We start from the raw sequence: 15,390 nt of genomic DNA, 5'->3' as shown, positions 1-15,390 counted from the left end.
GTCAAGATAAAGTTTAACAAAATGGAGAGAAAATGCCCTATTTCATTGAGAGTATACTATGTTAGTAGTGGTTATCATAATTATTATAATCATGTTAATGGATCAAAAAACAACACTGATTAATTATCTATATTAATAAGTGATGCAAACACTTATTACCCCTTTTTAAGACGTAGGTACGGACATACAGTATACTGTCCCGTATCCTCCTGTATACTGCATGTAGCAGGGTAAGAACATCTAACCTAAAGTTCAGACAACTCATTCCCCACGCACCACCCAATGTTCGAGACATTAACACAGCCAAACTTATCATGAATATAAATAATCTATCACCTAAAAATAGTTTTTAGGTGATAGATTATTTAAAAATATTTCTAGTTTCTTGTACCTTAACACGTTTATAATAACGTATTCTACTACTAAAGAGTATGACGTTAAAATGACCTCTCGCATATTCGCTGGTTACAATCCGCGACAAACCAACATTTATTTTTATTAGGTACTAGCGGACCCGGACGCGGCTACGCCTGCTTGAAATATAAGAATATAATTTGTATAGAAATATAATTTCAATCTAGATGGAATGCTAAAAGTGATTATTATATTTATTTTTTTCATAAGGATGAATATCAAAATGTCGCGGTAACGGTTGCGTAGCGACGACGGTTGTTATTAACATGGCAGAATAAACTGCATGTACAAAGTATTTTAATTTATTAGTATATATGTGTAATGTAATATTATATACCCTATAGCACTTCTGAAGAATGCAGCTTTCATACAAAACAAAAACAAAGTAAATCGAACCAGTAGATCCAGAGATCTTAGCGTTCAAACAAACAAACAAACTCTTTCGCTTTATTATATTAGTATAGATTGGGTATTCACGTCTCGATGCCTCAACACATTACTCGTAGAAGTGACGCAGTATAATAGAATTACCTTAAGACTATGTTTATACTTATATTTGAGACTAGCGGACGTTTCACAGTCAGTCAGTGAGGACAAGTTCTTTTATATATATAGATAAACACCGCATGCCTTTGAACATTCAAATTCATTGTGAGGACGGGATCAGTCAGCCTAGGGCCTGCGTTACCGGACCTAGCTGCTTCCAGTGTGCGCCACATGGAGGCTCCTATCAGGCACCCCAAATGCCCAAATACTCTTCTGCCCAGACTGTCCGTATGCTTGCTCACTTGTCGATCTGCAACGGATAATGCAATCATATGACACGAAGAAGAAGAAGACCGCATGCAATATTTTTTTATACCTTGTAATGCAAATACAAAAATAAACAGAAATCTTTCGCTTTAAATTCTTTCGACGAATCAAAACTTGTTTGATAAATCCACTTCAATAAGGGATATTATAACGTGTAATAGATACATTCTTAGAAACTATTACAAATATTAAATAAAGTAGGAAAGGAAATGAATGCAAACAAGGTTTCCAATAATTATTAAACAACTAGCGGCCCTCCCGTGGCTTCGCCCGCTTGAACTACATGATTATTCATTTAATAAACAGAATTGACTTGCAGTCACATGTCTTGATGTCAATGAATAATTTAATTTACTCGTTCGAAAACAGCCTTAAATGTTAATTATTGACTTGGGTAAGGATTTATAATATTCTTTGTAAAATAACCCAAAACGAATCGAATAATCCAATATCAAAATGAAATCGAATATATTTAATTGAGAATCTCCTCCTTATTTTGAAAGTCGGTTAAAAATACAGATTTGTCACAAACAAATACCTTGAGTTCATTCAAATGCCAAAAACTTTTTTTAATGAACCGATTTTGATGAAACAAACTTTAGATGTTAAGTTGAGTTAAAACAAAGCAATTGGTGAAAGTTTTAAGTAAATCGGTTCAGTACTATCGGAGATTAGCGTTATCATACATACAGACAAGACATTAAAAAATATATTTTTTGGTTTGTATTAGTCTTAATAGCCCCTTTCATCCACTTCAGTCAAAAATATTAAATGTACAGACAAAATATTTTTACTGTTTTATCAGTATAGATTAAAGGGAATTATCCAGCAGTCTAAAAGCAATATCCAATTCCCCAGAATTAATCGGGCAGAGTGACGTTAGCGATGTTTCTCGGTCGCCGTTGACAGCCATAAAAGTGCCAGCCAGTAATGTGAGTCGTCCTTATATGTCCTCAATGATCATCATTTCTAACAATATAATTACTTTTTATTTTTAAATATATGTCAAATATGTTTAAAAAGTTAACTGCCAAATGGGAAGTGAAATAATTATTATATTAGAGACAAACCTTAGGTATTTTGTAGCAATATGAGTACCTGGAGAATGGCGGGCTTAAAGTGAGTTCTGGTTTCATAAACTATTGGAAACTAAAAAACTTAAAATAACTTTATTTTACTTAAACCATTTGTTAACTTAAAGCAACCAGCTTTAATTTGAAGATGTGCCCACACTCCCTAACCGACTTGTGGATGTTGTCAGTTACTCAGTACGTATGTTTTCGTAGATATGACTGACACTATGTTTTTAGTTACGTGAACTATTCGAACATCGCCGCTAAGACTTTAAGAAGATCCCTGAAAGCTGAGCTGAAGGAAGAAGCGCTGAAACGAGATCAGTCCTTTATAAAATACTTCTATTGGTTCAATGGAGAACAATTACGTTAGTTACATTTTTTATTAATTTTGTACAAGCTCTTTTTTTATTAATTTTGACTGTCTTAGCGTAATTATGTTTCACTAGTTATCGCCCGCTATTTTGTTTGCGAGGCTTATAAGGCTAAAAAAGATGTATAGATTTTTTCTGTTCCCGTAGGTCTGATTTTTTTTAAAAAATAGTGTAAATATAATCTTAGTGCTCCCCTACCTTCCCTAAACTACCTATCTCCAGCTGTTTTTTTTATATAGAGCATTCGTAATGTTTGTTATTTTGAGAGGGAGGATGTTTAAAATATTGAAGTAAGTGGCGGTGCATTAATTTAATTAATTGATTGGAATTTCAATAAGGCCGTCGAGGCGCAGGGGCGCAAGCGTAAACTGGTAACAAGGCAAAGCGCGGCGTTGATTTCCGCCACTCACTACGTGGTAGTAAAGTGGGGAACGGAAGTGTCTTAATGGGAATTGAGTGTCTCAACACTAGGTATCTAGGATGCATTTGCCTACCCTGCTTTGTGCGGGATAAAGCGTATAGGTATTAAAAAACAATAACATACTTTTAGTAACTAAGCATAATATTTGTTTCCAGCGTTGGGTGAAAAGCCAAAAATGGTAGTTGAAAAGGATAAAGTTTGAACTCGTCTCTAAATAAACGTATTCTTTTATTTTAAAACATAAAATTAATAGTCTTTTTTTTATGTTGTTAGTAAATAACAACAATTTAAAATAAACATATAAGTGTAAACATAGCATATTATACAAAATAATAAAAGTAGAAAATAAATAAATCCGTATAAAAGAAATCATAGAATAGAATTATTATAAAAATATAGATTAACACTAGAAGCGCCTCCGTCCCATTTTTGTCCCATACGCAAGTTTCTTTTACTAATTTGACACATGTATCTAAGTTAAAATATAATTAATTTTATAGCAGTCATACTTTTCGAAAAAAAAAATATAATTTACCTAGAACTGCCGCTGGGTCATTTTTGGTCCGTCATTGCTTTTTCACTATTTGGGGGTGTAATTTGACAAATTTTCATGCCTCGGGGTTGACGTGGATGTTAAGGGGCGACGCAGGAGCGGAGAAAAAAATAGAACACTAGTTTTAGCAGTCAATTCCTAAGTTTTTAGGGTTCCGTACATTTTACGGAAAAAAGGAACCCTTATAAAACCACTTTGTTGTCCATCCGTCTGTCTGTGCCTTTACTTCAGGAGTTCTTGGAGATATCGAGTTGATAAACATATAAGTATATAAATAAACAAAAATCTTCCTGAAAAAATTGTACTTTAAAAAAAGATATGGCCAATTATATTGTAAAAAACGTGTATTTCGACACTCTGAAGGAAATAATTTTAATAATAAATAATAAGGTACTCCTGGTGAACCTAGAATAATAAAGGGAGCTAGCATCTACAGGTATTACTAGTTCAGGGAAAAATCTCATAACTATACATTTGTGTTTAGATCTTAAAAAATAATAGCCCGAAAAGTGGGGCAAAATCGGTTTACTTACCAAATTTTGCCGCTAGTTCAAGTGAGGTATCAGAAAAGGACTCTCGCTAACCTAAGCTTGAATTTCAGAAAAACGCTCGAGACCAAATATAGTCAAGTGTAGTGTAGGTAGAGGGAATCTGTAAACCTAGTGTTAAGTACTCTGCTGGCATTTTCCGAAGAATTCTGGGGGCAATGCGTTCTGTGTGATGAAACTCACAAGTAAAGATTATAAATCTTCTGTAAAGTACCACATATACAAAAAAAGTCTGTAATAAATGCACTAATAAAGAATATTATTATTAATGCATTATTTGGTCTAATAACTAATTAACTAATTTCAATATATTTCAATATAATTTTTTAAGAGTTTTATTAATAAGTTGTTACGATCTTATAAAATTTGATTTTTACTTTGTGTTTACTTTTTTGCTACTTTTGTGTTTGTTAAAGAATAAGAATTGATTTTAAATTGATTAATAAACGTGGTCTGAATATTTTACAAATTATATTAATAATAATTTTCTTGTTTTTTTCCAACAATCAACATAATAAGTAAAATGGGACAAATTTGTCACGACGGCGCACTATGGGAAATCGAGGTCTGTATCAGATCAAAAATCGATAACTTTTTTATTTGTTAAGATAAACAATTGAACTTTTGCACAAGCATCAAGTATGAAATAGTGCGATAGGTGAAGTTCAGATATTAAACTTTTATTGGAGCATATATATATATATTAAAAAATAATGAAAAAAAAGTTTCAGTAAATAAAAAGTAGGAGTAGTAAAAATGTATTATTAAATTAGTTTATTAAAAACCAAATTATCTTAAGTTGTTATTCCCGCCTGCTAAGGAAGGGTTAAGTTTTTCGCGCGTATTTTGTATATATGTATGTACGTATATATGTACGCAATATTCTTTATTACCTTGTATATCCAGAACCGCTGAACGGATTTAAATTTTGGTTTCGAATACCACATTATGTGTAACAAATTCAAGAGCTCAACACGAGGATTTCAAAAAGGTATATCATGATTATCATTACCATAATGAACCCTAACAAAAATTTGAAAAATAAAAAAAAATATATTAAACAAACGGGGTGAGCTAAATAAAACCGTTTAAAAACAAGTAACTCTTCAATCATAAAATCTTTGCCAGGAACCTCGCATAATTTAAAGAGGTGCTAATTCTTCTCCTATTGAACGTAAGCCCTGAACGTAGGCATTGCAGATGTGTTCAAAGCCATATTCACTAAATGGCGAGGTATTTTTTCGTCTCTTCGTTGATTCTCATATGTCCCCATAAGAGACACAGAGTCTTCCGTGTTTTCCAGAAGACGTCAATGGCGAGTTCTCTCAGGTGTTACTTCTTCAATGATTGGTAAGGTTACCAAATATTCAGAATATAACCAATTTCCGCTCTTTTTTAAAAACGAATCATTTTTCCGGGATGCTTCCGTCCATCGTTGTTGTTGATTGTCGCTGAACATAAAAGACATGTTGTCTTGAGAAACATGATAGAGCTTTAAGTTTTTTTCATGCTTCAATGTATGGGAGTAATAGTTCACGCTTGGAACACTTAAAAGTATTCGTCATTTTGAAATTTTGTGAAGACTCTTTATAATCAAACGTCTGTTAGTAATTTCATTACTAATTTGTAATAGTTTTTTTTAATTAATTCACTCTTCATACGATTTCATAAATGAGAGTAGTGTGAATAAATAAATGATTGTGCAAAATGAAGATAAAACGTCTTTTTATCAATAAATAACAATAATTAAATTAAAATACATACATACATTTTGAAAAGACTACTATCCGACTACTACCAACTAAACACCACTTGAGGAACACCGGCATTTTACACTTAGAAGATCCGAAGAGCAGACGGCAGGTCCAGGTGTAGCGATGTCGATGTTTAGTGCTTCCATAGTTGCGTGGAGTAATCGGAGTTTACCTGTCAGTGACCTTTCTGGCTTATAGATGTTTATGGGAGAAGTTTCAAGTGAGGTACCTATGCAGTAATGTTTTTTATTTGTAAATGAATTTCATACATATTATGTTTTATCTTCATTCTTCGAACAGGCAGCGAAAATCAAGAATCAAGTTGTTCTTCAAATTTTCTCTGCAGTGAGTACTCCGTTCTCTTATTTTCACCCATCGTATCACCACCACCAACCACATTTTATTTTACCAGAATTGTAATTATTTATTGTAATTGTATTAATTCAAATATCTATATCTATACTTATAATAAAATCGTAAGAGGGTCGGTGTCTGTACTTGGAACATATTTAAAAAAAATGTAATATAACATAATATCATTTATGTTCGAAATATATATTATTTATGTTTATTTTAACCGAAAATATTTAATAGTAGTCCAAATTTTCTCGTTCAATGGTACCCTCTATGTCAGATTTAAGTATTTTTACAGATATGAGGCCTAACGTTCCAATCCGGTTAGTTGATTTTCATCTGGGTGGTTTTAACTGATTCATTGTCTTCTCTATCGCACCCGCTGCTCTGCGCACTGTTGTTGTCTCTTTATGGATGGCTCGTTATTCTGCTTCGCTTTCAACAGCAGCAGAAGTGCACACTTGTCACTGTACCATAAGCAACATTTTTTTTCTAAAAAGTCTAGTTTCTAGTTAATTCATAAAAATTTTGTGAACGCTACAAACTACGCTACGTTTATTAATATAGTAAAGGTTATCTACGTAGCTGTTTCAGATGTCACTGTATTATTTTTGTTTACTCTCTTTAAATGAGGCTATATAAGATTTCGAATGTTTGTATCACACAGCAGGGTAAACAATTGGAAATGTTAACCTAGTGTTAAGACACTCTGTTCCTCGTTAAGACACCTCCGTTCCCCACTTACCGCCGAATTAATGAGGTCTAGAGCGAGTGAGAAAATGAAAATATTCAATATTTTATTACCCTGAGTGGGAATCGACCCCGCAATAGTCGCGTCTACTTACGTTTACACATAATTTTTTTACACAACCATCGCGTGTAAAATAAATAATAACTAATAATTTCACTGAAATGAGTGGAAGTCCTTCGCGTTGAGTTCTACACTCATTATTAAATTTCCTTTGCCTACCACGCGCGCGAAACCTATGTGATTCTACGCTGTATAGCGGAACTAAACGCCGCACAACAACATAAAAAATGTACCTAACTACTAATACATAATATAATATTTAGTACTTAATGAACAAGAAAACAATTGTTAAGCAACCAATATCAGCACAATCGTCACTTACGTTTTATCTCGGTTAGCAAATAATTAATGTTATAATTGATTACTTTAATCCGTCTCCAAGCTTGCGAGTGTTCCGTAGGTTTACCTGCGTAATTCTCAGAGATATTAATTAAAATTTAAGTAACATTATTTTACTTTTTGACACCGTCGCGTCGCGTCGTAGCTATCGAACAATATTTGGCATAAATATATGCAATCAATCACAGTAGAGATAAGCCTTGTATCATTCACATACGCGTATCTGTTTCACCTAGCAAGTACTTTACTATCAAAATATCACATTATTTCACAATTTCACTAAAAAGACGGACAAACAGATGGATTTTTTATATTAATTTATTATTAAAATAAAAATTATCAATGTATTTAATACTTAGTTGAAATCTAATCGTTGAATCAAAAGTGTACTGTTGTTTATCTTAGCAGTGTCAGTGTGTAGTAGCAGTTGTACGGTAATGTGTTCCTTAACTTGTGGCATTACCACCACGGCGGTGGGGGTCGTGCTGGTGGCCGTCGCCAGTTACGTTAGTTTCGGTTTGGTGCCTATGCTGGTCAATAATATTATTAAAAGCGTAAGTGGACTTTTACTTAGCTTCGCGTTTCAGTTTGTTCTCAACCAACCAGGTATAACCTGGAAGAGGAGAACTGATTGGAGAACTCACAAACTTAATAGAGAACGAGTGTCGAGTGGCGGAACTTAAGTGATTTTTTGTTAGTCTGTTATTTTCTAGTCTGTTTGGCTGTTTTTTTATGTTAATTGTTTAGTAATCACTTACCTACAACAGACTGTATGGATATGGATTCCTTCGCGTAGCTCGCTGCCGATAAGCTGTGTGCACAAAATACGTTCTATTTGTCAATTTTAAACTAAATCTCTTCATAGGAAAGTCGACCTTAAATTGAAGTTATAAGACTCCTTTAAAAATAAACACCAGCAGAACTACCTTACATTAGTGCATAGTGTCGCATGCTCGAAGCGACAACAAACACTACACTCGAGATTCATAGACAAATATTATATAAGACATATTGTATTGAACGAAGGTACTTTTACTGGTTTTCTCACACAGAAACACCTGTACCTCTATATTACTTTCAGATTTATTTAATGAGAGCAAATATGGAATACTAGTGCAGAATTAACTTCGAAAGATTCCCGAGACCCGAGACCAAACCAGCAATACTTTTAGTGTGACTTTGTTAACATTTTTGTTAACGGCTACGGTGCGATGACTTTTTATTTCCTTTTTAAGACTTGTAGATCAGCAGTATACCGCATATAGGGGTCAGCATGGTAGGCAGAGATAGCCTGGTGTTGAGTAAGACACTCCGTTCCCCACTCTTGGTGCTAGAGCGAAGGAATTAAAATATTAATAAATAATAGTTTATTCCCTGGCAGTCACAGGCTTGTACCCTCTATACAATAAAACATGGAAATGGTTAATGCCAAATTACTAACAATAGCGATTTTGTAATTAAATAATTACGATTTTTTTTTACTGAAGTGATGGTACATGACACACTGAACGGAGGCTCACCTGAGATAAAGCTCGACGATCACCCGCTCAAACAGGTAGACCATTTCAGATATCTGGGTAGCACCATTACATCGAAATGCCTCCTTGATACCAAAATTAACGGCAGAATTGGAGCTGCCGCCGTAGTCTTTGGCAGGCTGCGCAACAAGGTGTTCCGCTCGCATGACTTAAAGCTCGTTACAAAATTAGCTGTATACAGGGCAACTGTAGTTTCGTCTCTCTTATATGCCTCTGAAACATGGCCCCTCTATCGCAAGCATATTACTACACTTGAACGCTTCCATCTCAAGTGTTAACGCGATATTATGAATATCCGTTGGTGGGACCGTGTTCGTAATACAGAAGTTCTACAACGGTCATATCTCCCGGATATCGGAACTAAGAATGACAAAACGAGTCTTTATTTCCGAACTGCAGGTAGGCAAGCGGAAACATGGCGGCCAATTATTGCGATACAAGGAGACGTATCGTTAGCACTAAGGTGTCGGAATTTGAAATAAAACGACGACATGAGCTCAATCTTAGACGCGATGAGCTTAAGGCCCGGGTACCTGAGGCTATTGATTATAATTATTTGGGGGGAGTGCTGATATGCAGTGAATGTGGCCGAACTTTTTCTGGTAAAGTCGGTTATGTCAGTCACATTAGAGCTCATCAACGAAGCTCTTGTTAGCCAGATGTCAGTCGCTTTTTAATCATATTCTATGTCAATTGTTAATTGTAGAATTATTGTAATTGGAATTTTATTCTAGAAATAAGGATTTTATATTATTATTATTAAAAACGCCTTAAATTATTTTCTTTATTTTAATATATTGCGCGTATGACCGAGACACCAAAATATTCGTACCGGAGACACCTGGACTCGAACAAAGTCTTCCGATTACTGAGTTCGCACAGTTCTCCATTTGAGCTATCGTGACTACATTAATTGCGACTACAAAAATTACCCTAGCTAAACCTAAATTATAGCTTCCTGTAGGAAAAACTACTTGTAATGCCCAAATTGAAAAAAGAATACTTTGCTTTTGATTACGTTATGAACCTATCTACTTATGATTTCTGTACAAAAAATAATGATATCCCATCAAAATCATAAATGTAAAATGAGAGCCAAGTTCAGTAATATGATATATGCCTTAAGAAGTGAGATGTAAATGTACGCCAAGTTCAATGGTCAGTTCTGAAATTTATTTTTAATAATATAAAATATTTTATAGAAACTTTCAACCTCTATTTCACCCCTTTTGGGTTAAAATTTTTCAAAATCCCTTCTTAGTGGATGTCCAGATTACGAAAGTAAACATCTGTCCAAATTTCACGTTGCTTCTTACCTCAGTCAGTGAGGACAAGTCCTTTTATACATAAACCTCAAATAAAATACTGTTTGGACAAATCAAAACAAAAGTTATGTAATAGGAAGCTTCAGTGCAGCTATTGTACATTGTTGCTAGTGCTGTTTAACAAGTGATTAGTATAAAATATAAGCAAGATCATAATAGACATATAATAGCAAGGTAATGACAATTGAAAATGTTATTTACATTTTCAATTGTCATTTGATAAATGTGTTCCCTGAACTACTCAAGAGTTCTAAGAAAAGAAACCTCTTTAAAGAAGTCTCTAATCATATGTAAACAGAATGTAATGTATGATAGAATGACACTTACCTATTAAATCAATTCTATTACAATTACAACGCTGATTTCTCAAGATTTCTACAAATATCATCAGAAATACCTGGACGAGACTGTTGTTACGAGATAAGAAGTATTAATTGTTGTTAGTTTCGCAACGATGTCGTGCCACCACGTATCTATGTAGACCGCGTGATAGATTAAACTAATCCGGTTTGGAATTTTAGAAGTTATTAGTATTTTAATTATCTTAATAGAGGGTATTTTCCTTATATATTAAAAAAGGCTGTTTTTAGGGTCACGCTCTATTGTTAAGACTTCGCTATCTGCCTGTGTGTCACCAGGCTGTGTGTATCTCTTGAGCCGAGATGATTAGATAGTTAACAATTTCACATAATTATGATGTACTTCTGTTGCCGCTATAACAACAAATAAAAATCAAAATAAAATAAATATTTAAGGGGGCTACCATACAACAAACATGATTTTTTTTGCCGTTTTTATAAATAATCTATTTTTTTATATTGATAAATATTTATCTTTTTATAGAATACAAATAGCTATATCAAGAATTTGGACCTAGCGGGAATCGAACCCAGGCCTCTTGGCAGCCGTCCAAGCGCTCTGACCACTTACCATACATCAAGCTACATCGAAACTTTTATACGCCCACAACGTCCGTCCTCAACTCGAAAGTGGGCTGAAGTCCATTTAAAAAGGGCTTCAGCGAACATCGAGCTTTGTAGAACTAGACTCCTCGAGAAGGGGTTAAACCTACTACCGTCGTCATTACTTTTGAAGTTTCAATATTTTTTTCTATTCAGGAAGTGCAGCTAATCAACAACACAGCACAATTCGAGAGATTCAAACAAGTTCCATTCCCGTTGGAGTTTAACGTGCGCATTTTCAACATAAGCAATCCCAATGAAGTGCTGGCGGGAGGTGTGGCTGTCGTGAAGGAAGTAGGACCTTATAGATACAAGTAAGTAATAAGCATAAATAAACCTCACACACAGAACCGTGAAAGTATGTCGTCAAAATTATTTTAGAGTTGTGGGCATACCATCGAGCCCGCAACTGTGGGTCCCCGCTTAAAAAACATAAAGTAATGTAAAAAATAATAATTAATCATTAAATTATTAACTCCAGAGCCATACAAAAAAGAGATATTGAATCAATAGAAGAAGATACGATCTCATACCGTCGTGTGGACATCTTGGAATTCGACGCTGAAGCCTCCTATCCTTACAGCCTCAACGACACGGTCACTGTGGTCAACGTTGCGTATCACGTAAGTACTTACTTTGTATCGTTTGAACCGACTTTAAAAAAGAAGGTTGTCTGTTTGATTATTTTATAGTAAAAAATGGAATGGAACTAAACTATACTACGCCATGCACACCACCATGTAGCACCACCATGTCACCACGTTCATATGTCTATGTCTGTCGTGGCGCAGCGAAGGGGCACAAAGTATGACTGTCAACTGGCCTCTTTATCTTTCTTTGAGTCCAGTTCCAGAGTTGAATTTACATTGCTGCTAGAGCCACGAAATACAAATATTAAAATATTATAATTAATAATGCATTACCTCAAGTGAAGATCGAGACATACAGCCAAATCCTGTGCGTTTAAGTACGACGGCTTCCAATATTCAAGTCCTGGCTCCATCATCACGCTGGCTCGTTGATGCCATCCAAGTTATGTTATCACCCAAGCTATATATAACTGCTAAGTTTCATGGGTATACAATGGCATGGCTGTTCCCCATGCTGCATGTATTGTATTTGTGACCAGTTTTGAATATTACACAACATGTCACTCATTTGTATATCTCTGTGAATTTAATATAAAACAATAAAATGTAAATTGAAGTTACGTAAAATAAAATGACATAACTAATATAAGACTCTTTTCTTCATTTAATTTATTATTAAACTAATTTTCATATATTTCGTTACAGGGCATCCTCCAGATGGCAGAACGGTTATTTCCAAATCTGATGGTAGCGATGAACTTAGCTATAATCCAAATTTTCGGTGCCAATTCTGGTCCAATAATGACAGTACGAGTGGGAGACTTGCTGTTCGACGGGCTACCACTGTGCAAGAATCCTGGCGTCATAGGTGGTATAGCGTGTGCCCAAATTCGGTCGCTAGCTGCTGATGTCAGAAATATTAATCTTTTGGAGGATGGATCTATGGAGTTTTCTATTATTAGATATGTGAGTATTAGTCTTTATGTCTTACTAACTTTTGTATCTCGCCAATAGATATGACTTCCAAGGAAATCAATAGACGTATAGGTCACGCGAGAAAATTATACTGGAGTCAAAAAGAAATAGCATATTTATCAAACGAAAACTTTTTGATACCTGTATATTGCCAGTCTTAACATACGGTTGTCAAACTTGGGCCCTTAACAAGAACCATATACGGAAACTTGAAGCGTGCCAAAAAGCCATGGAAAGGAGTATGATGGGAAAGAGACTTTCGGGCAGGATAAGAACTGTGGACATAAAAAATATACAAGAACCAAAGATTTTACCGTAACCATTAAAAATCTAAAATGGAAGTGGATAGGACATACTTACTATAAGGGGAAAGGAAAAATGGTCCAATACATGTTTTGGTTCACCCGCGACAGAAACAGAAGAAGACCACCCAGGATATGGGTTGATGAAATAAAGCTTATAGCAAGCGATAAATGGACCAGGACAGCAAATGACAGGGAGAAACGGAGGCAATTGGGAGATGCCTTTGCCAATAGGCATACAGACGTAAAACAACGTTAGAAGTGTTCATTTTTTCTTAATTACCGCTGCAAAATTTGTTTGCTTTTTGGATTTATACATAAATGTTTTAACACTGTAGCACGATTGTAATGTCTGAATGGTCAACTCTTTACATTTAAGCCTAAAAGTTTCAGTCTCCTTTGAATCTCTATCAAAAAAATTATATTAATATTTAGGACATATGTATTTGAGAGTCCAATTCTGACGCGGTGGGATAGTTGTAGGTTTGATGTCCACTCGGAATATATTGTTGTCGTTATAATCCTTTTAATACAAGCAATGTCTCGAATTCGCTTGGAGTGCCTTCATATCATAATTTATACGTATAATACCAGTTTGTATTTTGAGAGAGATGCTCAAAAAATATTAAAAAAATATTTATGAAAACCTTTTCGTTTCATACATTTTGAGCATCGCGCAGGTATTTTCAGTTTTCCAAACAAAAGTTGAGCATTAATTTGTAAATTTTCTGAATACTTCCAAACCAATTATCCGATGCAGCTCTCTCTCGCGTACATTCGTTAGGTAAAGATGAACGCTGATGCGCGAGATGATGATAGCCCGAGCACGGAAAAAGGCATAAAAAGAACTTTGTTACAGTATATCGCAAAAATGAAACAAAGTTTTGTAAAAATAATATTATTCATTAATTAATTTTTAAATATATATATATTTTTTTATATACAATGCCATCATTTTTGTATGGGACTTCACTTGCGGATGTTGGAATGAAGTACTCGAGTGAAAATATATATTTAATATTTTTTACACCTTCAAAGTCAAAGTCAAAGTCAAAATATCTTTATTCCATAAAAATGCTTAACATTCACTTGGACATGTCATAAAAGATAAAAAAAAATGGAAAACAAAATAACCAAAAAAAATGTGCAATTTTGACTTGAAAAAAGCCCGTTCAAATGGTTGAGCTCATGAGAAGATACAGGCAAAGAAACTCATGGCCACTCTTTTTAAATGCCAACATTTGTTATAAATCACAATTAACAATTTTAACTTAGAAATAGAGCAACTCATTTCCAAACATCTTTATCGCGAACATAATCTTTAACAGAGTAATAAGCTTTTTGGCAGAGCCTGTGCTTTACCACTTTTTTAAATTTGTTCAGTGATAAATTAACCACGTCGTTTGGAAGTTTGTTATAAAAGTGTATACTTTGACCTACGAATGAGTGAGACACTTTATGGAGCCTAGAGAAGGGCACAGCAAGCTTATTTTTATTTCTTAAATTATATTGATGGAGGTCACTGTTTTTATTAAATTTATTAATATTCTTATGCACATATACTAAGTTGTCGTAAATATATTGGGAGTGTAGTGTGAGGATGTTAAAGTCTTTAAATTTATTCCTTAGTGACTCCCGTGGACCCATTTTATAGACTGCTCGGACAGCCCGTTTTTGGAGCACAAAAATGGTATCTATGTCAGCGGCACTACCCCAAAGTAATAGGCCGTAAGACATAATGCTATGAAAATAGCTGAAGTATACTAAACGCGCGGTGTCAACATCGGTCAGTTGACGAATCTTGCGGACAGCATACGCTGCCGAACTAAGTCTACCAGATAAAGTTTCTATATGCGGACCCCATTGTAACTTAGCATCTAATGTTATACCTAAGAAAACAGTTTCATTAACTACTTTAAGTTCCTTATTGTTCATCAAAACCCTGGTTTCTACTTGTTGAACATTCTTAGTAAAGAACCTGATACATTTAGTTTTACTACTATTTAAAAGCAAGTTATTGGCACTAAACCAGTGCAATATCCTAGAAAGAGCATTGTTTACATCGTCAATTTCCAATTGCTGTCTATTAACCTTAAAAACTAAAGATGTATCATCTGCAAACAACACCATTTCACAGATATCTCTCATAAGGTGAGGTAAGTCATTAATGTACAAAAGGAACAAAAACGGACCCAGAATAGAGCCTTGTGGCACCCCCAATGCTACAGGTGACCCGTGTGATAG

General features: G+C 34.5%; 1 protein-coding gene and 1 long non-coding RNA gene across 4 annotated transcripts in view; one reads left to right on the top strand and one right to left on the bottom strand.

Annotated features, from left to right (window-relative positions):
• Positions 1 to 702: 702 nt before the first annotated feature.
• Positions 703 to 9,319, bottom strand: LOC146526769 (uncharacterized). 2 transcript variants are annotated; one of them, XR_014879346.1, is made up of 2 exons: positions 8,975 to 9,319; positions 703 to 1,210 (listed from the first exon to the last, which is right to left on the bottom strand). It is a non-coding gene; the product is annotated as an uncharacterized LOC146526769 (long non-coding RNA). The 2 variants fall into 2 exon arrangements; XR_014879347.1 differs by lacking the exon at positions 8,975 to 9,319 and adding an exon at positions 8,213 to 8,630.
• LOC146526767 (sensory neuron membrane protein 2-like) overlaps positions 7,686 to 15,390 on the top strand; it is a 39,743-nt gene continuing 32,038 nt past the window's right edge. The window contains exons 1-4 of one of the 2 annotated variants that reach the window (XM_085206700.1): positions 7,686 to 8,008; positions 11,436 to 11,593; positions 11,761 to 11,902; positions 12,575 to 12,835. In XM_085206700.1, coding sequence (XP_085062826.1) covers positions 7,892 to 8,008; positions 11,436 to 11,593; positions 11,761 to 11,902; positions 12,575 to 12,835 — 678 coding nt within the window. In that variant the 5' untranslated portion in view covers positions 7,686 to 7,891. The remainder of the gene's footprint in view (positions 8,009 to 11,435; positions 11,594 to 11,760; positions 11,903 to 12,574; positions 12,836 to 15,390) is intronic. The other variant, XM_085206699.1, reaches the window with a different exon arrangement.

The sequence above is a fragment of the Heliconius melpomene genome, chromosome 21 (assembly GCF_056956725.1).
Source record: "Heliconius melpomene rosina isolate 202511_hmr_F chromosome 21, ASM5695672v1, whole genome shotgun sequence".
NCBI lineage: Eukaryota > Metazoa > Arthropoda > Insecta > Lepidoptera > Nymphalidae > Heliconius > Heliconius melpomene.
This window is presented reverse-complemented; position numbering and strand designations above follow the sequence as displayed.